The sequence below is a fragment of the Heteronotia binoei genome, chromosome 8, assembly GCF_032191835.1.
Source record: "Heteronotia binoei isolate CCM8104 ecotype False Entrance Well chromosome 8, APGP_CSIRO_Hbin_v1, whole genome shotgun sequence".
Lineage (NCBI taxonomy): Eukaryota > Metazoa > Chordata > Lepidosauria > Squamata > Gekkonidae > Heteronotia > Heteronotia binoei.
The window spans coordinates 108,092,752-108,115,051 of NC_083230.1; the positions used below are offsets into that span (position 1 = coordinate 108,092,752).

A 22,300-nucleotide genomic window follows, 5' to 3' on the forward strand; every position below is an offset into this window, starting at 1 on the left:
GAGAAAATAATCCCTAGACACATAAACACCGAAAAGGCTTTTGGACACCCACAAAAGAAGGAAGAGAGTGCAGTGGAATATCTGGAACGCTTGAAGAAGGGGATGCGCCAATATACTGGCTTGAACCCCGATGAGGGCGCTAATGTGGCCACTTTAAAATTGCAATTTGTTGCCGGAGCCTATCCAGATATTCAGAGAAAGTTGCAGAAATTTGATGGGCTCCTTTTGAAGCCAATTGAGGAGTTGGTCAATGAAGCTCAGAAAGTGATAGTTAGGAGGGAGGAGGAGAAAGAAAAACGAAAAGCACGGCTTATGGCACAGGCAGTACAACAAACAGTAGGAGCCCAGCAAGAAAGAAGGGGCAGACTGCCCCCATGGGTAAATAACCCAGACCGCAGATTATGGAGAAAAGGGAATTCATTCGAGAACAGGGAGGGAATAAAAAGAAGGATTCCTAAGGACACTTGTGCCAATTGTTTCCAGCCTGGACATTGGAAAAAAGACTGCCCGAAAAGGCTGGACAAAGGAGAAACTGAAGAATTAGTGAGGCAGGCAAGGTGTTACGAGGATTCTGAATAGGGGGGTCAGGGGCATTTGGCGTTTGTCCCGCCTTTTGCCGAGCCCTTGTTAACTCTAAAGGTGGGAAAACAGCAACAACAAATTGAATTTTTAGTAGACTCTGGCGCCACAAAATCAACCCTGGACCGACCAGTGTGGCAAGGACCGCCACCTTTGTCTGGGGGAAAGTGTAAGATAATAGGGGTTGAAAATAAAGAATTGGCCGTCCCTATATTACAACCCCTACCTGTAAATTTGCATCACAAACTGGAATTGCACGGGTTTTTGTGGATGCCAGACTCTGGAGTGTGCTTATTGGGTCGAGATTTGATGTGCAAATTGGGATTAGTTCTTACCTTTCAGACCGAGGGTTGCCTGGTTAAACTAAGGGCCTTAAGACTTGAGATTGAAGAATCAATAGACCCTCTAGTCTGGGCAAGGCCGGGAAACCCTGGAAAATTAGATGTGCCCCCAGCCAAAATAAACTTGAAACATGATGTGCCGGTTTATCGTGGCCAATATCCAGTAAAACCTGAAGCAGAACAAGGGCTTCGCCCAGTGGTAAAAGAACTTCTAGACGATGGACTAATTGAACCTAGCAACTCCCCTTATTGCACCCCCATATTGCCCGTGAAAAAGCCCAACGGCACATGGAGAATGGTTCAAGATTTGAGAGAAGTCAATAAGGTGGTCATTCCCCGGACCCCAGTGGTGCCAGACCCCCACACCATACTACAGGGAATTCCACCAGAGCACAGATATTACACAGTGATTGATTTAAAATCAGCTTTTTTCTGTGTTCCCCTGGCCGCAGAGTCCAGGGTTATTTTTGCCTTTCAGTGGCCTCACCCAGACACTGGTCGGTTGACCAGGTTTCACTGGAAGGTTCTGCCCCAAGGTTACACAGAATCGCCAACTATTTTTGGGGAAGCTCTGGCTTCTGTACTTGGGGAATGGGACCACGGCCCAGGGACTCTACTGACTCAATATGTGGATGATTTGCTGATAAGTGGGGAAATAGGACAACAGGTGGAGGCTGCAAGCGTCAGCCTGCTAAATTTTCTGGGAAGAAAGGGCCTTCGAGTGACCAAAGAGAAACTTCAGTTCTGTGAACCCGAAGTCAAATATTTGGGCACAGTCCTGAAGGAGGGAAAGAAATATCTGGACCCCAGAAGAGTGGAGGGGATACAAAAATTAGAAATGCCAAAGACTAAGAGGGGTTTGAGAGGTTTCCTCGGGACTGTCAACTTCTGTAGACAATGGATTGAAGGATACTCTGAATTGGTACAGCCATTTCTACAGAAACTGAAAAACAACCAGCCCGACCCGCTTATTTTGGAAAGGGCAGATCACAAACTTTTTGAAAGGATAAAACAGACTCTGTTGTCGGCACCGGCCCTGGGTCTCACAGACCCTAAGTTGCCCAATCACTTATTTGTGACTATTGGAAAGGGAGTAGCCAAGGCAGTGGTTGCCCAAAAGAGATCTGGTTCCTATCAAGTGACAGGATATTTTTCAAAACATCTAGATGCAGTTGTGTTGGGATGGCCTTTATGCCTGCAGGCTTGTGCGGCAGTTGCATTGATGGTAAAGACTGTAAGGAAGCTTTACCCTTGGGAGAACATTATTGTCCATTCTCCCCACCAAATCCGGGCCATTCTAACATATACTGCCAGGAAATGGATGACAGATGCTAGACTGCTACAAATAGAGGCAACCCTGTTGGAACAGGCGGACTTACAGGTCATCACAACTGACCATTTGGGTCCAGCAGACGGACTCTCTGAAAAGGTAAAAAAGGAATTTGGGGAAGGTCATGATTGTATAGGGATCACTGAACTGCAAACCAAATACAGAGAAGACTTGCAGGAAACTGCAATTGAGGGCGGATGGAACCTATATACAGACGGATCCTCCAGGGTGATTGAAGGAAAAAGGTACACTGGGTATGCAATAGTCGAGGATGGGCAAGTGGAAGTTGAGTCAGGAGCACTTCCTCCCTCAATGTCAGCACAAACTGCTGAACTTTACGCCTTAAAAAGGGCACTGGAAATAGGATCTGACCAGACAGTCAATATATTCTCAGACTCCAAATATGCTTGTGGGGTGGTGCATGTTTTCGGAAAGCTGTGGTGTGAGCGAGGTTTGCTAACATCTCAGGGAAAGAACCTGGCTCACCACAACTTAGTAAAGGAAACCTTGCAAGCTCTAGACCTGCCTGCCCAGGTCGCTGTTATCCATGTCCCCGGACATACAAGGGGAAACTCTCCAGAAGTGCAGGGAAACAGGGCAGCAGATGAATTAGCTAAAAGGGCGGCCATGGGTCCAAATACGGTCCCTCCCCAGAGACTAGCCGCACTAATTCCTACGGGAATTGAGCCTAAACCTCCTTTTAAATACCAAGAAAAAGAAGAGGAACTTGCTGAAAAACAAGGAGCCACATTAGAAGGTGGTGTTTACCGCCTACCAGATGGCCGCCAGTGGCTGCCTGAGGGGGTAGTGAGGGAGGTACTTAAGGCTTTACATGAGGGAGGACATTGGGGAACTAGGGCACTAGTGCACACCTTTTTGCAGAAATTTGTGGGGCGCCGGGTGTGGTCATCTGCAAACTCCCTAGTAGCCCGGTGTGTCCCCTGTCAAAAGGCAAACAAAAATAACCCCCGGAAAACTGAAATGGGTGGACGACCGTTGGCCGTGCATCCTTTTGAGTATATCCAGTGTGACTTTATAGATCTCCCTAGGGTGGGGAGGTTGAAATACTGTTTAGTCCTAACTGACCAACTAACGGGATGGGTAGAGGCATTTCCCACAACTCAAGCAACAGCGAAGGTAGTAACAAAGCTTCTACTGGAACAAATCATTCCCCGTTTTGGATTACTAAAAGCTCTAAACTCAGACCGAGGAGCTCATTTTACCCAAAAGGTGCTCCATCAAGTCATGGAGGCTCTGGGAATTAAATGGGAACTTCACACCCCATGGCATCCCCAGAGTTCAGGAAAAACCGAACGCATGAACCAAAGTGTAAAGTTAGGGCTGTTAAAGCTTACAGCCCAGTCTCAACTCCCGTGGACCAAGGTGCTTCCCCTAGTACTGTTTGGCATCCGGACCAGGCCGCTTCAATCCACTGGCCTTTCACCGTTCGAGTGCTTGTACGGTATGGGAGTGTGGGACATAGCCCCAGGCTCTGGAAATGCCGACTTGCACTTATTAAAGGATGCCTATTTAAGAAAATATTTGCTGGCACTGTTCTCCATTCTTTCTCATAATAGGGAGGTTGGTGTGACCGTACAGAGGGCACCGCTTGAGGCACCAGTCCATTCGTTTCTACCGGGCCAGTGGGCATACATCAAGGCGTGGAAGACAGAGTCCCTAATTCCAAAGTGGGCGGGTCCATTCCAGATTCTTCTAACTACTGAAACAGCCATCCGGACGAAAGAAGCGGGGTGGACGCACCACACCAGGGCAAAACACGCTGTAGCCCCAGAGGCCGAATGGGAAGCTGTCCCTGTTCCTGGAGAAGCACTGAAAACAACCCTAAGGCGGAGGAGTTAAAATAAATGCGGGGAAGGGTTCTCTTTACAGGAAAAGTGTGTGATCACTATGATATAAAAGTTCGTCAATTTAGAGGAAGAGGTACCTGTGGGAAAATTGAGTGGAATATAGATTTTAGAAAGAAAGGAAGGGTCGAATGGAAACCTTACTTTTGGGGAGTAACTGATAAATACTTGTGGTATGGTGCTGTAAAGCTTGAAGGTCAACTGCTGTTTTACCAGACAGATATAGAAGGAATCCCCAGCCCATATGGTTTAAAAGGCCGAGTCCCAGGGTGGTGGGCCTGGCAACCGAGTTTTTGGGGAAGATATAAGTGTATAAAGTGCCCTTGGAGTCCGAGGTCCGAATACATTATCAACCCGGACGAATACCATTTATGTGGGCACTGGGTGATCCCGAACCCTTATCCTGGACCCCACAGCAGAGATTAGAAGCCGTTGACCAGGCCTGGGTAAGCTCAGAACTGGTAAAAGGGTTTACCCTTTGGAAGGGGAAGTGGTGTGCACATTTAGATCTCAACTTGTTGGGTGAATCGCCAAAGGAGGACCCGAAGTCCTTTTCTGATTTTGTTGCAGGTTCAGTGTGGGTGATTGACCCCACCTGCGCCTGGAAACAGTACAGGGAAGTAGGACGCTTTTGCGCCACTGACAAAAAGATAAGATCAAAATCCTGGAAATATTGGAAAGTCTCAAGTTGGACAGACTTTGGTCCTACTACCTGGTTCCATATAGGGGAACTAGCTACAACTAGAGGGCTGGAAAAAGGGATTGTTAAGACCTCGGATAAGTACTTATACCCCCAAGGGGAAGACTTGTTCCACCCGAGTTATTGGGGAGACCTCCTCTGCGACACCTGCCCTGATTCTTTTGAAACCTGGGCTTCCCGTGTAGGAGGGGATCCGGGTGAACGATGCTGGGACCCAGAAAAGAGACTGCCCTCCATGTCCTGGTACCATTTCTGGTGGCCGTAAGTTGGGCCGCCATTAGAGAGGGTGGAGAGGATACCCCCTCATGCCCAGAAGCTTGTATAGTCACAACACGGAGAGGGTCCCAGGTAATTCAAACTATAACTTATAAGTCTTTATATTTTTGTGAGAGCACAGTAACCCAATGTGAATTTCATGACACGCAGTATAGCGTATGTGACCTTAAAATTTGCTATGATCCTAAGGAAAGTCCGAGAAGAGTATGGGTAGAAATGAGAGCATTTATGTGGGGCCTTACCCTCGCTAGGGGACTTAGAAAAGGAAACAAGCCAGTCAACCTAACCTTTGATGCCTGCCAACTTATAAATTCGTTTGGGGATGATAGCAATGGCTGTTGGGGACTAAAGTGGGAACGAACATATAGCAGTAATGAAAAATATATGGGATTTGACGGAGACGGATTTACCAGTAAAGCCATAGACTCTTCTGTCCGTCTTGGATGGGGTGCTGCGGTATGGAATACTGGGAAAAAACAGTGGAACGACTGGGGGGAATTAGGGAGGTCAGTAAAAATGGAAAAACTCCCTGCTAAGGACACTTGCCGGCTGGGCACTTGTAATCCGGTAAACTTCACCATCCTACGGCCAGCTGTGTGGGATAAAGATAAGATCTGGGATCGGAAATTGGTACTACTGATTGCCGGACAGGGAACAGACCCCTCCGTACAGGTTTATTTTGCCCAGAAGGAAGAGTTCATAGTTGGCCAGGATTTAGTAAGGCACCATGCCTTTTGGGCTGAAATTAAAAAGAGCCCCTGGAAGCAGAGCCTAACTGACAAAACTAAAAACCTGTTTATAGACTTGGCAGAGAAAATAGCAAAAACAATGAATGTGAAGAATTGTTATGTTTGCGGAGGGACCTTAAAGGGTGACCAATGGCCATGGGAAGTTATAGAATTCGACTATAACTCGCCTTACAATGTGACTACTTACCCAAAACATGGGGCTAAAGTCCAATGGGAAGTAAACGATCAGTCAATAGGACAAATGTGCGTTCAGCGCACACCCCGGGATTTGGAAACCCCCATTGTTATGGGAGATGCAAACTGCCAGGGGGTCAGAATAATAAATGGGACTAAGGAAAGAAGTTTTTGGGGCAATGTAACTGAATTGCAGCCTTGGAAGAATCTCACTGAAGCTGCACAACAGATATGGCTCAATGGGACAATAAGTGAGGAAGGAGAGGCTCCCCCTGGACTGTATTGGATTTGCGGTTGGAGGGCTTACTCACATCTACCCCAAAATTGGACAGGAACATGTTTTCTGGGCCACATAAAACCAGCTTTTTTCTTTATTCCCCTAACTAAAGGTATTAACTTAGGAAGGTACGAGCTCAGGGCAAAAAGAGACCTCCTAATAGGTAAGGAACTCACAATCGGCCAATGGACCGATGAGTGGCCCCCTGAAAGGATTGTGCAGTACTATGATCCAGCCTCTTGGGCGCAAGACGGCACTTGGGGTTACCGAACTCCAATCTATTTGCTGAATAGGTTAATAAGGTTACAGGCGGTTGTGGAACTATTAACCAGAGAAACGAGTGTGGCACTTGCAGTACTGTCAAAACAAGGAACCCAAATTCGGACCGCTATTTATCAAAATCGCTTGGCTTTAGATTATTTGCTTGCCAGCGAGGGAGGGGTGTGCGGGAAGTTCAACCTGACTAATTGCTGTTTGGAGATAGATGACACTCAAAAGGTGATATCTGAAATCACCACTAGAATGAGGAACCTGGCCCATGTCCCTGTCCAGAAATGGTCTGGCATTCTGGACACTGGAGGGTGGCTGGGGGGAATGTTTGCCAATTGGAAGCAAGGTCTATTTTTTCTGGGAATTGCGTTGTTAGGATTAATGATGCTTCCTTGTTTAATTCCGCTCATTAGGAGAATAGTAGATTCTGCAGTAAAGGCCGCCATGCCTTCTAACAAAATGGAAGTACTACTGACTGAATACCGGCTACTGCCATCACCTCCAAAAGAGAGTTCCTCCCATGTGTATGAAGTACTTGACTCCACTTGGGTGTAAGAAATAAGGCGTGAATAAATGAAGAGTTTATAAAAATAAAAGGGGGGATTGTTAGGAAATTAATAATGATAATGTTCATTTATTCAATTGTGTTTCTCTATATAAGGCATACATTCAATGAGGCAACAAGAAACCCCCCATTGCAAGCATTTTCTATGAAAGCTTTGTTCCAGTTACTAGGAGCCAAAGAGCCCCCACCTTTTGTTCCTGACATTTGAAGATTAACTATGAAACAAAAACCACCAGTATAACACCTGGCCTATAAAACCAACCACAAACACAGGAGCATCTGGCTTATGCTAGTTTCCTGTGACTTGTGGTTAAGCGTTTCCTCTTAAAAGTTTATTAATAGCTTGCTAAACATATGTTGCCTATTGCTTCTTTATAGATTTTAGCTCTATATAATCTTAGATAAATATAAATGCTTTTTATTCGCTTTAAGGCTTGCTAAGAAACAAGGCAGAATCAATATTTAGCATGGTAAATGAATAACTAGCAGAGACGGCAAAGTATCGCTCCTCTGACCTATTAAAACTGTGTACCTATCTCTCTGCTGGCAGCAATTTCCGGCCTTTGTCTGTGGTTAAACCGTTTCCTCTTGGTCTCATAGCAACGTAGAAAGGAGAGCTGAAGATTTGTTTTAATTGCTTTTTTTATTCACTATGAGTTAAGTTTAAAATGTATTAAGCAAAAGGCATTTTTAGAATCTTAGTAAGCTAAATCAGTATCATTTTAATAAATAGGCCATTAGGGCAAGTATTAGTTGTAGAGTTATATCAGGTTTAGAACTTTGAATTTAATGAAATAAAACAAAGGGAAAATGATGCTGTAGGATGTTTACCTTATATGGTTGTAGGATGTTTGTATTTGATATGGTCATAACCTGAGCCAGCGGACGTAGAAGCTAGACTGTGAACTCTGATTGGCTGTTTGCCACAGAGGGAGGCAGGGATTTATGACGTCGGGGATCTATATATGCTCAGGTTTGACCATGAGTTAGCCAGAGGGAGACAGCCTTGTACCATGGTCTTCCTCTCCTCTTCTGCAGAAGTGAAAATAAAGCTGTTTCTCTGAACAACAAAGCCTACCGCCTGGTGATTGTTCTCTCGGGTGGGGCATTGCCCCAAAAACCGGTTGACAATAGTACGTAAACAAAGCCGGTAAATGGAGAAGAGTCTGAAAATCAATATTTATTGAGCTTTGGGGACGGGGAATTTGATCACAGCCCAAAAGATGGATGCCAGGGGCATACAGAGCTTTTGATAGAGTCATTCCTTGATCTTAGCCAGGATTTCAGCGTATTCTGATTGCAGGCCTTTCTATTTCAAGTCCCTTAAGGGCATCACCCTGGGAAGAGGAAAAAGGAGTACGTTAGCGATACGCCTGTATAGATCACGAGAGCGAATAAAACTGTCCAGGGTTTCTGGCTGCTTAAAGTTTCAGGCACTGGTAGAGTTGACAAGTCCCTCCGCTGCTGCAGATTGGGACTTCTTCACACCAGAAACACTCTAGGATTAGCAGCAAAACTCTATGGTACCTAGGATTGCCAAGTCCAATTCAAGAAATATCTGGGGACTTTGGGGGTGGAGCCAGGAGACTTTGGGGGTGGAGCCAGGAGACATTGGGTGGAGCCAGGAACAAGGGTGTGACAAGCATAATTGAACTCCAAGGGAGTTCTGGTCATCACATTTAAAGGGACAGCACACTTTTTAAAATGTCTTTCTTCCATAGGAAATAATGAAGGATAGGGGCACCTTCTTTTGGGGCTCATAGAACTGGACCCCCTGGTCCAATCATTTTGAAACTTGGAGGGTATTTTGGGGTGAGGCACTAGATACTATTCTGAAAATTTGGTGCCTCTACCTCAAAAAATAGCTCCCCCAGAGCCCCCGAAACCTCCAGATCAATTCCCCATTATACCCTATGATAAATATTCCACATAGGGAATAATGAAGACGTTTCCCACCCCTCCAAACACACCCCCCTTCTCGCAAATCTGATGTAGGGGATTGGCTCTCTACTCACCAGCCAGCTTCTTCACAGTAACAAAGACACAGACACAGAAAGTTGAAGCCTTGCACCACCTCTGGAGGTGCAAAGGCACATGGTCCTTTGGGGCGGGGCAGGAAGCAGCCTGGGAAAGCTCCGGCTGCTGCGATGGAGCTGGGTGGGAAGGGGAGGGGCAAGGAGAAGCTGCTGCGATCCGAGGTGAGAAGGGAAGGGAAGGGAGGAGGAGAAGCATCGGGGATCGGTGGGAAGGGGAGAGGAGAAGCTGCTGGGATCTAGGCTGCGTGGGAAGGGCTGCCATTCCCCCCGCTTTCGGGATTTTTGCCGAGTGGGGGGAGGAGGCTCCAAATCGGGGGTCCCCTGCCCAGGAGGGGGATTTGAGAAGCCTAATGGTACCATAGAGTTTTTAGCACGAGTCCTAGAGCATCCCTGGCATGATGGAGGCAGGGATCCCCTAGCAGCCTGCTCCCTAGTGTCTAATCATTCTGACATTCCTCTTGCACAGATACACCACCAGGCCTTGCATATTTTGAGAGGCAAAAATAATTTACTTCACAAATTCTTGACGGGTCCCCAATCTTTTTGAGCCTGCAGGTACCTTTGGAATTGTGAGACAGTGTGGTACAAAATGGCTGCTGCAGGTGGCAGAGCCAGCTCCCAAAATGACTACCACAGCTTATCTTCAGCCACAAAGTGAAAATCCTCATGCTGCAGTGGCAGCTGCTGCCAAAGCAACTTTTTGAAAAAGTTGCATGGCCAATCATACCTCCAATTAAGGCTGCCAGTCCCCAGGGTGGGAGAGAAGGAGCCCCTGATTTTGCAGGATCCTGCCCTCTGCTGACCTGCTGGCCAACACAGGGAAACCCTGCCCCCAGCAGCCACGACCCGGTGCAATGTCCCCAACGTGATGATGCCACACAGAAATGACATCATCACACAGAGAATTTCATGTGATGACGGTATAGAGTTTTGCCCAAAATTGCTGCTCAATGTCCCCATCATAATGATGTCACTTCCATGTGATGTCATCACATCAGGGATGTTGCACCTGGTGATGTCATCCCATCTCCCTCAATCCCAGAAATCTCTCTCATTCCCACCTCCGTCAGCAAGAATCTAGGACCTGCCTTGCTGGGCAAAAGCCAACCTGGCCCCACCTACTTTCTAAAAGATTTAGCAGACATCAGGAAAGGTGTTGGTGTGCCTAGAACCAGAATTCTAACCTCAGTGGTGGTGGAAACTGCTGTCAAGTCGTAGCTGATGTATGGCTACTTCATAGGATCTTCAGGGCAAGAAATGTTTAGAAGTGGTTTACCATTACCTGCCTCTGTGTAGTGACCGTGGACTTCCTTAGTGGTCTCCCATCCCAGTACTAACCAGGGCTGCGAGTCAGCATGGTGTAGTGTTTAAGAGCAGTGGACTCTAATTTGGAGAACTGGGTTCAGTTCCGTCCTCCTCTACATGAAGCCAGCTGGGTGACCTTGAGTCAGTCACAGCTCTCAGAGGTTTCTCGCCCTCCCCAAATAAGTCTAGCTCGCCATATAAGAGAGTTAGAACTTAAGGGTGCCAGACAATCTTTATTATTAAGTATTAAAGGTAAAGGTAGTCCCCTGTGCAAGCACCAGTCATTTCCAACTCTGGGGTGACGTCGCATCATGACGTTTTCACGGCAGACTTTTTGTTATGGGATGGTTTGCCATTGCCGTCCCCAGTCATCTACACTTTCCCCCCAGCAAGCCGGGTACTCATTTTACCAACCTCAGAAGGATGGAAGGCTGAGTCAACCTTGAGCTGGCTACCTGAACCCAGCTTCCACTGGGATTGAACTTAGGTTGTGAGCAGAGCTTGGACTGATTTACTGCAGCTTTACCACTCTGCGCCCAGGGCTGCTATTAATTATTATGCAATAATAATTATTAATTCATTATTAACCGGGGCTGGCCCTGCTTAGCTTTGAGATCTGAAAAGGTCAGGCCATCCTAGGCCATCCAGTTCAGGGTGAATTCTAACCTTGACCGATGCACAGTTTGTATTTTCTTGCAGCCAGCTTTCTTTTTGTAGAGTAAATAGAGTAATTTTAGCTTTCCCCAGCCCTGTGGAGGCATATTAATGTCTATGCTCAAGTAGTTTTGTTTTACCCTCTCTCTCTTCATCAGGGAGAGTTTAATTTCCCCGGGAAATATGGTGGCTCAGTTCCAAGAGTGGACCAGAATGGTAGTAAAAGCCAGGCATTTTTTTGGCACTGCAAAGCATTCTACTTCATCTGAATTGGGTTTTTTTTCTTCCTACATTACAATTATCCTCCAGCTTCAACAGCTTTCTGAGCTGTAAGCTCCTTAAGCTTGATTTGTGTGCTTTCGAACGATTGTCTTTTGACTAGGAAAAACAATGCAATTTCTGACAGTGTTCTAAAATCAACCATTGCTTCCCCTCTGCAAAACGGTGTGTCATCTAGTATCTAATACTCAGTGCTATAATATTACATTATGCACCTGGCTACCTCTGAGTGACCAAGGAAACTTCTGACGTGTTTTTTTAAACAACAGCACCACCATGTCACATGAGCAAATGGCTTTTGAAACCAGGGGGTGTTTTGAAAGCTGTTATGTATTTGGTTGTATTGGTTGTATATAGCTGAGGTCCATCAGTGGCTATTAGCCACAGCTTATTGTCAGGGCCGGCACGTGGGAGCTGGCGAACTAGGAAACGGCCTAGGGCAACGGCTCCCATAGGGGCGCCACCCTCCCTCTGGCATGATTGGCTGTGTCTCTTGGCCCCTCCGATCCCGCCTCCCATCCACACGCCGTGATCACAGCACACAGCGCCCCCACCAGCTGCGATGCAGCATGCTTCTTATGCAGATTCAGCCCCCACCACCACTGCCCTTCTCCCGCCCCCCCTCCCCGAGTCTAGGCTGGTCCTTACCAGCTTCAATGTGGCTGTCCGCAGCTTCTAAGCCTTTGAAGGGCCTGCGATAGGAGAGTTCGCTCCCCCTCACTTCTGGTTCCAGCAAGGAGGGGAAGTGAACTCTCCTCCCGCAGGCTCTTCAAAGGCTTAGAAGCTGTGCGCAGTCACATTGAAGCTAGTAAGGACCAGCCTCAAGGCATTCGACAATGATGAATGTCGAATGCCTTGAGGTGAACTTTGACTCTAGATTACACAATTGGCTTTCTACCAATCCAGAAGCACTGCCTATTGCAGAAGGAATGTTGCCGCCTTTGAAAATTACACACTGCAAAATATATACACATGTCTTTGAAACGCTCCTGTTAATGGGAACATTTTGCAAATAGAGGGGAGCAATTCCGTGAAGATAACTAAATGACAATGGACCATGAAAAACTCATTACAATATCCTTGTGATTAGTGGCCTGGTCTGCACACTCTGGCTTCCCTTCTGCACGTATTCTCTAAGGCAAACACTCCAGCAAATGGAGCAGAAGTGCTGGTGGGGAAAGGGGGAAAGAAACCTTAATGAATGAATAATTCAATTGTCAAAGCCAACCTTCATATTACACAGTTCCCCTATGGGTATCACTTTTCATCTAACTGGACATTGGTCTGCGGAATACAGCTCGCAAATGGTTGTGTGCTGTTCACGATCAGCTGAAAAACATTATCTGTAATGGCTTAGTTCTCATCAGGGCTTTAGTTGTACAGGAACTCCTTTGCATATTAGGCTACACCTTCCCTGATGTAGCCAGTCCTCCAAGAGCTTACAGTAGGCCCTGTAAGAAGAGCCCTGGAAGCCCTTGGAGGATTGGCTACATAAGAGGGGTGTGGCCTAATATGCAAAGGAACTCCTGCTACAAAAACCCCCTCAGTTGAGTTGGGCAACCAATGTCTGGGGCTCCAGACTGTAGGTGAAGCCTCATATGATTGGATATTCATGATGGTGGAAAGTGCTGACAAGTCGCAGTCAATTTCTGATGATCCTGCAGGTTTTCAAAGCAAGAGGTGAAGAACAATGTTTCGCATCCAAAAACTAACCAGTACGACTCTGCTTGGCTTCTGAGATCCTTTGAGATCAAGTTAGCTTGGGTCACTAAGGTCAGGGCTGGATATTCATAACCAGGGGTGGAATTCTAGCAGGAGCTCCTTTGCATATTAGGCCACATCCCCTTGATGTAGCCAATCCTTCAAGAGCTTACAAGGCTCAAACAGGAGAGCCAGTTTGGTGTAGTGGTTAAGTGTGCGGACTCTTATCTGGGAGAACCGGATTTGATTCCCCACTTCTCCACTTGCACCTACTAGCATAGCCTTGGGTCAGCCATAGCTCTGGCAGAGGTTGTCCTCGAAAGGGCAGCTGCTGTGAGAGTCCTCTCAGCCCCACCCACCTCACAGGGTGTCTGTTGTGGGGGAGGAAGATAAAGGAGATTGTGAGCCGCTTTGAGACTCTTCGGAGTGGAGGGCGGGATATAAATCCAATATCTTCTTCTTTTAAGCTCTTGGAGGATTGGCTACATCTAGGGCGTGCAGTCTAATATGCAAAGGAGCACCTGCTAGAATTCCACCCCTGTTCATAACATCTCCCCCAAACCCTGGTGCTGGTGGAAAATGCCCGCAAGTCACAGCTGACCTATGATGACCCCAGGCCTCTTTTTTGAGCAGGAATGCAGTTCTGGCTGGTTTGTCATCAGGGGGTGTGGCCTAATATGCAAATGAGTCCCTGCTGGGCTTTCTCTTCAAAAAAAGCCCTGTGTGAAACAATAGCAATGTCACGGGGTGTGGCCTAACATGCAAATGAGTTCCTGCTGGGCTATTTCTTTTTTAAAAGCCCTGGGTGACCCCATGGGGTTTTCAGGGCAAGAGACATTCAGAGATGGTTTGCTTGCCTCTGCGTCATGACCCTGGTATTCCTTGGTGGTCTCCCATCCAAATACTAACCAGGGCAGGGCTGACCCTACTTAGCTTCCAATATCTGATGAGATCGAGCTAGCCTGGGCCATCCAGGTCACTGCAAACCAACAAAGAGAAGCCCTTGCACACAAACATGTGAACATCAGTGTAAAGGCTAGAATGCTGACATCTCAAGAGATCTGACAAATCAGGGGGGGGGGGGGGAATGCAAATTTTAAAATGGACTTTTTTGATTCAAAAAGAGCACATAAATATATGACTCTTCCTATCTATTTTTGTTGTACTTATGGTGGACTTTAGGGCTTTTGGGGTAGGAAAAGCCCAGCAGGAACTCATTTGCATATGAGGCTACACACCCTGCCACGGAGCCAGCCAGAACTGCATTCCTGCTCAAAAAAAACCCTGGCTGAATATATCCTTGATTGGGGAGGATTTTCTGTGATAAAATCAAATGTGAGACATTTGAAGCTGAAGTGTATATACTGTATCATGGAACCCTCTGCGTGTAATGCTGGAAGGAATTTGAAAACAACTGGAGCAATTGTTTCTACCTGTGGTACACCCCAGAAGCTCCAACCATCCTGTCTGCTCTGAACAGCACATACACAAAAGCTCACGCATACATACATATACCAGCCATGCCCACCATTGTGACAGTAATCCCCAACAGTAACTCCTGTCCCTGTCTCCATGGAATAAGAGAGCCAGTTTGGTGTAGTGGTTAAGTGCACAGACTCTTATCTGGGAGAACCGGGTTTGATTCCCCACTCCTCCACTTGCACCTGCTGGAATGGCCTTGAGTTAGCTATAGCTCTCGTAGGAGTTGTGCTTGAAAGGGCAGCTTCTGTGAGAGCTCTCTCAGCCCCACCCACCTCACAGGGTGTCTGTTGTGGGGGAAGGAGATAAAGGAGATTGTAAGCCACTCTGAGACTCTGATTCCTTCTCCTCCTCCTCCTTCTTTGAATAAGCAGCTCTCTGCCTCCCACCCCCCAGGATTCTTAAGAGAGCCTCATAGGCTACCAACTTCTAGGTGGAACATGGGGTTCTCCTGGAATTACATGTAGTCTCCGGACTACAAAGATCAGTTCCCCTGGCAGTTTTGGATGGCTGGTGGCATGGGGTTGCCAACCTCCAGGTGGGACCTGGAGATCTTCCACTTTGACAACTGATATCCAGCTGGCAGAGATCAGCTCCCCTGGAGAAAATCCAATCAAAAGCCAAGATCCGTACAAAATTACTAATGAATTCACTTAATATAATAAATTTCGCACACGATTAATGCACAATTCATAAATAATTTCATCAATTTCTAGTAAATATAAACAGCATTTCTTCACAATTGCATCAATGCTGTGAACTCAAACAAAGTGCTAGAATAATCACAAAAGTCCATTCATAGAATATTCCAAATGGAGCAGATGTTCCAAACAGCCCTCTACGTGGATAGCAGCATATTCTACACATTTCAGTGTGATGACATCTTCGTCCAGGAGGGAAGGTTTGTACAGTCAACAGGCTCTCTATACATAATAAATAAAATAATGGATTCTTTGTCCATGCCTCTCCTTTGTGTCGCCCCTGGAGAAAATGGCTGTTGGAAGGGTGGACTCTATGGTATTGTGCCATGCTGTGGCTCTCCCCTCCCCAAACCCCGCCCTCTCCCAGATCCACCTCCAAAAGTCTTCAGGCATTTTCCAACATGGACCTGGCAACCCTATGGTGGCATGAAATTTCCACTGGGCTTCTTTGCCTTCTCTTAGTCTGCCCTCTCCAAGCACCGCCCCCTAATCTCCAGGAAAATCTATACATTTTTTTCCAAAAATGGGGGGAGGGGGGGATAAAATGTTGAAGTATTTAAAATTATATCAAAAATATTTTTAATATTGATATGATTATGATGGGAGGGGGCTGTGAAGGCAAAAGTGCCCTGGGCCACAGAAGTCATAATGCAGCCCTGATTGTACTCCACTGATGTTCCTGTCTTCCTCAAGTTCCATCCCCAAATCTCCAGGAGTTTCCCTTCCTGGATTTGGTAACCCTTTCCCCACCACCACCCACCAGTGGAGAGGTGGGATCTGGCAACCCCATGACACCACACTCAAAATGTTCCCCAAATCTGTGTGCAAATTAATGCTGAAATTACTTCCATATTTTGGAGGGCATACATTTTAATGTTCATACACTAAATTTTTTTAGCAGCGATAAAATGGCACACAACAAACGACTTCAACTGAAAATTTATTATTTATTTATATTGGAATTTATACCCCGCCCTTCACACCGAAGTGTCTCAGACTGAGACTACATCAAGGTTGTCCAGAACCCCTGCAGGGAGTCAAATACCCCCCCCCCCCCAATAACCATCCTAACTTCTTTATTCATATAATTTTCAATATGGGATGGCAAATTTAAGCAGGCGGGGGGGGGGGGGGTTGAGCAATAACGCAGTTCCAGTTGGCTTGGCAGCAGGGGGTGTGGCTTAATATGCCAATGAGTTCCTGCTGGGCTTTTAAAAAAAAGCCCTGTGTGAGACAATGGTGATGTCAGGGGGTGTGGCCTAATATGCCAATGAGTTCCTGCTGGGCTTTTTCTACAAAAAACTCTGTATATATGCCATTATTATATAGGCCAAGTATAAGCAGACAGACAGTTTATTTACAGTCACAGGCCAATTAAAATACAAGAATTTAAAAGCTTCAACACAAAAGATAAAATCTATGCTATAATAAGTATTTAGGATAGACAATTGTCTTGATATGTTCAGCATAAGAGTTACATCAAGTTGCAAGTTAAAACAGAACATCTTAAAACTGAGAAGCAGTAAAACGAGTCTTTCGGATGCTATAGCAGGCAGCACAGAACTTGGCAACAGCTTCGGAAATGAACTGGTTTTCATCCGAAAGCATGAGATCAAGACATTCTATATGAATATATGTATGGATATATGAAACTGCCTTATACTGATTCCAGCAGCCCAGAATTTGCCCTTAATATAGGTCTATATATTTCACACGGGCCTCTTTATACCAGGAACACCTAAGAATTATGTGCGTAGTGGATTCAACTTCCCCTAGCCACAGTGGCAAAGCCTTTGCACAAAAGGGATCCCCTTGTACCTGGGGAGCCAGTCTGGTGTAGTGGTTAAGTGTGCAGACTCTTATCTGGGAGAACCGGGTTTGATTCCCCACTCCTCCACTTGCACCTACTAGCATGGCCTTGGGTCAGCCATAGCTCTGGCAGAGGTTGTCCTCGAAAGGGCAGCTGCTGTGAGAGCCCTCTCCAGCCCCACCCACCTCACAGGGTATCTGTTGTGGGAGAGGAAGGTAAAGGAGATTGTGAGCCGCTCTGAGACTCTTCGGAGTGGAGGGCAGGATATAAATCCAATATCTTCTTCTTCTTCTCTTGAGAAGTATAAGCATATGACATAAGTATATGCCATTTCAGTGGAGTAACGCAGCAACCAATCGTTCCAGTAAGCAGCCTGCATCATATGCAGTAGAGTTAGGGGAGGGACGGTGGCTCAGTGGTAGAGCAGCTGCTTGGTAAGCAGAAGGTCCCAGGTTCAATCCATGGCATCTCCAACTAAAAAGGGTCCAGGCAAGTAGGCTTGAAAAACCTCAGCTTGAGACTTTGGAGAGCCTTTGCCAGTCTGAGTAGACAATACTGACTTTGATGGGCCAAGGGTCTGATTCAGTATAAGGCAGCTTCATATGTAAGATGGAAACTTCCTAGGGTCACCAATCTGCCGGATATGATAGAAGAACAGTCATAAGAAATTTGCTTTCTCTGCAACATTTTTAGAAACCCCAAAGAAAAGACTTGAAAAGTAGTAGCTGTTTTACAAGGTTGTGCTGAAGATATTTACAAGCATCTACATTAAAGATACCTACGAACACCTTGCGGGGCTTATCTTTTGTTGTGGCATAAAATGCGCAGCCCCAATTTGTTATCACAAGATAGGAGAAAGATCTTTCCCTTTGCAAAGGAGTCTAGTGTTTTCCCAGCAGGGTGGGGGAAAAAAAAGAAATGAAATGAAAACACACTGCAGCCTAAACGCTTCTGACCTGGATACTATTCATTGTGCTGAAAGACTGCACATTCTCACGAACCGTCAGGCAATAAATCAAGTGAATCAACAAGAATGGGCTCAGTGATTGTTATTTTATTTGGCCTATATTTCATTCATGCAAGGCCCTTCAGCATGCTTAGGGATACGGCGCTTCCCTTTACTTTGGTACTCTCTCTACTCAGCAGTTTATCCCAGCCGATGACAGTGCGAGTGATGGGAATCCTTCTCCGTAGTGTTTTCCACAGTTCGACTGACAACTCCTGGAGGTTTTCCTCTAGAGCCTTCTGAAATTCATTGTCCTCAGCCTCAATTAATTGTGTAAATGCCATGGCGAACTGGACGCGGTTCACTAAGGACACGGACCTCTGCACCATTTTGTCTACTGTCGAGTGCCAGTTAGCCTGTTTGAAATAGTGTATCTGTAGCTGATATTTCCCTGTGACTTCTGTGGTGGGTGGAGTGAAGGCAAAGGTCCACTCGGACGTCCAGAGGCCATTAAAGCCTTGGGAAGGTTGAAACTGATGACCTTCCATGCAGACCACAAAGTAAGGGTAGCTCTTGAGGTCTTTTCGGAAAACACAGCAAGTTCCTGAAGGGAAGTGATTCTTCATGTATGTCTTTAAAGAACCGTTAAGGGCCGATCGCCATAACTCTGTGTCATCTGCTATGGTGCCCTGAAGCAAAAATTTATCCGTTCTTCCGGTCAGGTGATCGTATCTGAACGAATACGTGCTCTGTGGATCAAAGAAGCGAACGCCCTTGAGATGATTGTAGTGGGACACTAGGGAATTTCCACCCGCTAATGCCACCATTTTGAAGTTCTTCTTGTTGTGATTAGCACACTCGTTAGCGACTTTGGTCCTCATCAACTGATCGTCCATAGCCAGAACACGGAGATCTTCAAAGACGTCATTAAATTCATTGGGAGGGGCTTGACATAACAACCCACAGATGAGTTTTATTTTCTCTTCCTCAGATGATGCCACTTCCTCAGACATCGTGGCTTGCTTCTGATGTTAGGAAGCTGAAGAGGGAAACAAAATTTAGAGAAACACAATATTCTAAACACCAGCTTTGTTCTGCTGCACACGGCATTCTGCAGACAAACAATGGTATGGTTGGAGCTTGGGTCTCCTATATGAATTGTTTAAATGCTTTTTGAAGCTTGTAGAAGCCTCGTGTGAAACGGCATTACGCGCATCCCTGTTGCGACCTGTGCCTTGCTGCTTTCAATTTTTACACTGGCTAAAAAAAGACTTTGAGCATTGGACTCTATTTTCATGGTTCACCGTACCACATCCCGGAGTTCCAGTTTCAAAGAATTAATTGTCTAACATAAATAGATGGACTTTGTGTTCGGGTGTGGCTTGTGTTTGCACTTTGTAAAGGATTATGTTTTCTACAAGTAAAAAAGTGTTGTATAAGTATTTGAATTATTGAGGCTAGTTTTAGCATAGATGCCTTAGGGCTTTCTATCTTGCTCCATTTTCCACGCTACTCTTTTTGGTTGCCAGCCTCCAGGTGGGGCCTGGAGATTTCCCGCTTTGACAACTGATCTCCAGCTGGCAGAGATCAGCTCCGCTGGAGAAAATGGCTGCTTTGAATGGTGGGCTTTATGGCATTGTACCATGCTGAGACCTCTCCCCTCCCCTCCCCTCCCCAAACCCCACCTTCTCCCAAATCCACCCCCAAAGTCTTCAGGTATTTTCCAACACAGACCTGGCAACTCTTGCAGAAAGATTTATGCAGGAGTGGAATTCTAGCAGGAGCTCCTTTGCATAATAGACCACACATCCCTGATGTAGCCAATCCTCCAAGAACTTTGTAAACTCTTGAGCCTTGTAAACTCTTGGAGGATTGGCTACATCAGGGGTGTGTGGCCTAATATGCAAAGGAGCTCCTGCTAGAATTCCACCCTCGGATTTTCGTATTTTGTAAATAAATAAAAGATAAATGATTTCTGTAGAAAGTCATTGTGCTAGGTCCTTTCCTTCTCTTGGTCATTCTGAAGAATATTTATCTAAAGCTGCAAAAGAAAAACTCTGTCACCCCATTCCCAAAGGAATACATTGTGAGGAAAAGCCCCCTACTTTTCATACATGTGAACATCATGATCACCAGCATGGTTGCCAGGGTGCCTGGAGATTTGACTCTCACACATCTGCTCTAAGAAGTGGACTTTGCTTACACTTTCTAAGGCTTATATGGCAGCTTTGCATTCTACATCTCTGAAGAGTGGTAGCCAGAACTAGACATGCTCCAGCTGCTCCTTGTGTGCCCAGTCATGGCCACTGCAGTGGAAGAAGCCACCATGTTTCCAGCCTGGCTCCATGGACCTAGAGCTAACAACAGCAGAATCCAGCTTGCTTTCCTGACCCAAGCTTACCCTGCCAGGCTGAACTCATTCCTTCTTAGTGGGAAAGTCACACGTACACACCCTGAGCCTGCAAGCAACCCATCTGTTTTATGAATGGATTAATAGCTCAACTGTTGATCCTAATTGCTCAGCAATACCAGAACAATAAACCTTGCCCAGCAGAAGATGAGAAAGAGGAAGGACATCTCCTGTCTTCATCAAGTCTTTTGTCTAACCCGGGTGGTACCTAGGCCAGCATTTGATTACCTATTGTCACCCTCCTAGTTAATCCCATTTAAACTTAAGTATCCAGTCATTCCCATTCTTACCCCAGTCTAATACCTTGGGGCCAACCCAGGCAACATTGCAGCTTGGAAATTTCCAGGTTCACTGGACTAAGGTGAAGTTCATTGGCCAAAGCAGGCATCCAATTAGGTGTCAGTAAGGAATGTCCAGCCTTCTTGAACCTCCCATCTCTCCTCCCTTGGACCTCCCAGTCCCTAAGGGTCTGAGGAAGCCTATTTAACCTCTGACCCAACTCCACTCATGTGTGCTTTCTATTCAGCAACCCCTATTACCCGCTGTCTAGATCCATCCCCAATTCTGGCCACAGTGTTGGGTCCATTTCCCCTGTCCTCTTAAGTCGCCATTGGAAACCTTCCTGGAAGACTACGATGGTAAATATTACCCTGTCTGTTTATCCATATATGTTCCCCTATTGATCTATCTATATTTCCTAGACCTGTGTGAATGTGTGAGTGTTTTGTATTTTTACCTTGTATGAAAGAAATATTATTCTAAATAAATTACAATTGATTTTTACTAAATTAGAGTCTCTTATTGAGCATTGACTCTCTGAACGGTTGAGCCTGGTATACAATTGATAACAAAGATTCCTTTTTGGGGCTAACTGTCTCTCAATCTAATTCCCCAATCTCATTTTGAGAGCAGTTTCCCTAACAGAAATTGGTGGAGAAAGCGTTGGCATTATCCTGTTTGTGTGAACGCACGCGAGTCGACACGCGTGTCTTCATACAGACAGACGTAAGGTTGCACCGTTCAGAAAGTCCTGCTAGCGAGGCTATTGCATGAATGATTGAGTGAATAAGTTCTGTGTGAAAGGCTCTAGCGAGCATCTCTAAAAATTGTGGGTTGGGCTGCTCCCGTTTCTACCATTCAGCGTTGGACTTCTCAGCCGCCCCGAGGAGGCCAGACACCTCGCAAGAGGACTGAGCCCGATCGAATGCAAGGGGGAAGTCCCGTGAAGCCTGGCCGCCGTCCCGAGGCCTTTCTAAACGCGTCTATCGTGGGAGGGAATGTCAGGATAGGTCAGAGCTGTTAAGATCTGGATAGAGCACCCTTCCCTTCTCCCTTTTCTTTAGAGCTTAGTGCACACACGCACACACACTACATACACATACACTGACACACACACGCTAAGTCCTTACACAAACCTGGGCCAAGGCTAGTCTAAGGCATTTCTTTGGCCGAGCGCAGCCGGCGGCTGGCTCGTTGCCCTAACTGTGGTTGACGCGCAGCCGGCGGCTGGCTCACCACACTTTTCCTTTGGTTGATGCGCAGCCGGCGGCTGGCTCACCACACTTTTACTTTGGTTGACGCGCAGCCGGCGGCTGGCTCACCACACTTTTACTTTGGTTGACGCGCAGCCGGCGGCTGGCTCACCACACTTTTACTTTGGTTGATGCGCAGCCGGCGGCTGGCTCAACAAGTTAAAACCCCCTAGCCGAAGCGCAATCGGAGATTGGCAGTAGGCGAAACAAAAAGGGAACTTAAGAAACCAACCCAAGTGTTAAAATAGCACATAGGAGCCAGAAAGCATCTGGAAATATGCTGCTAGTTCTTTCACTTGGCTGTGCCTTTAAGAGAATTTA

The 22,300-nt window shown here is 46.3% G+C and overlaps 1 protein-coding gene across 1 annotated transcript; it reads right to left on the reverse strand.

Annotated features, from left to right (window-relative positions):
* Positions 1 to 18,165: 18,165 nt before the first annotated feature.
* Positions 18,166 to 19,050, reverse strand: CAPZA3 (capping actin protein of muscle Z-line subunit alpha 3). Its single transcript, XM_060244449.1, has one exon. It carries the CDS (start codon positions 19,048 to 19,050, stop codon positions 18,166 to 18,168), a length of 885 nt encoding a protein of 294 aa, XP_060100432.1.
* Between the last annotated feature and the right edge of the window lie 3,250 nt (positions 19,051 to 22,300).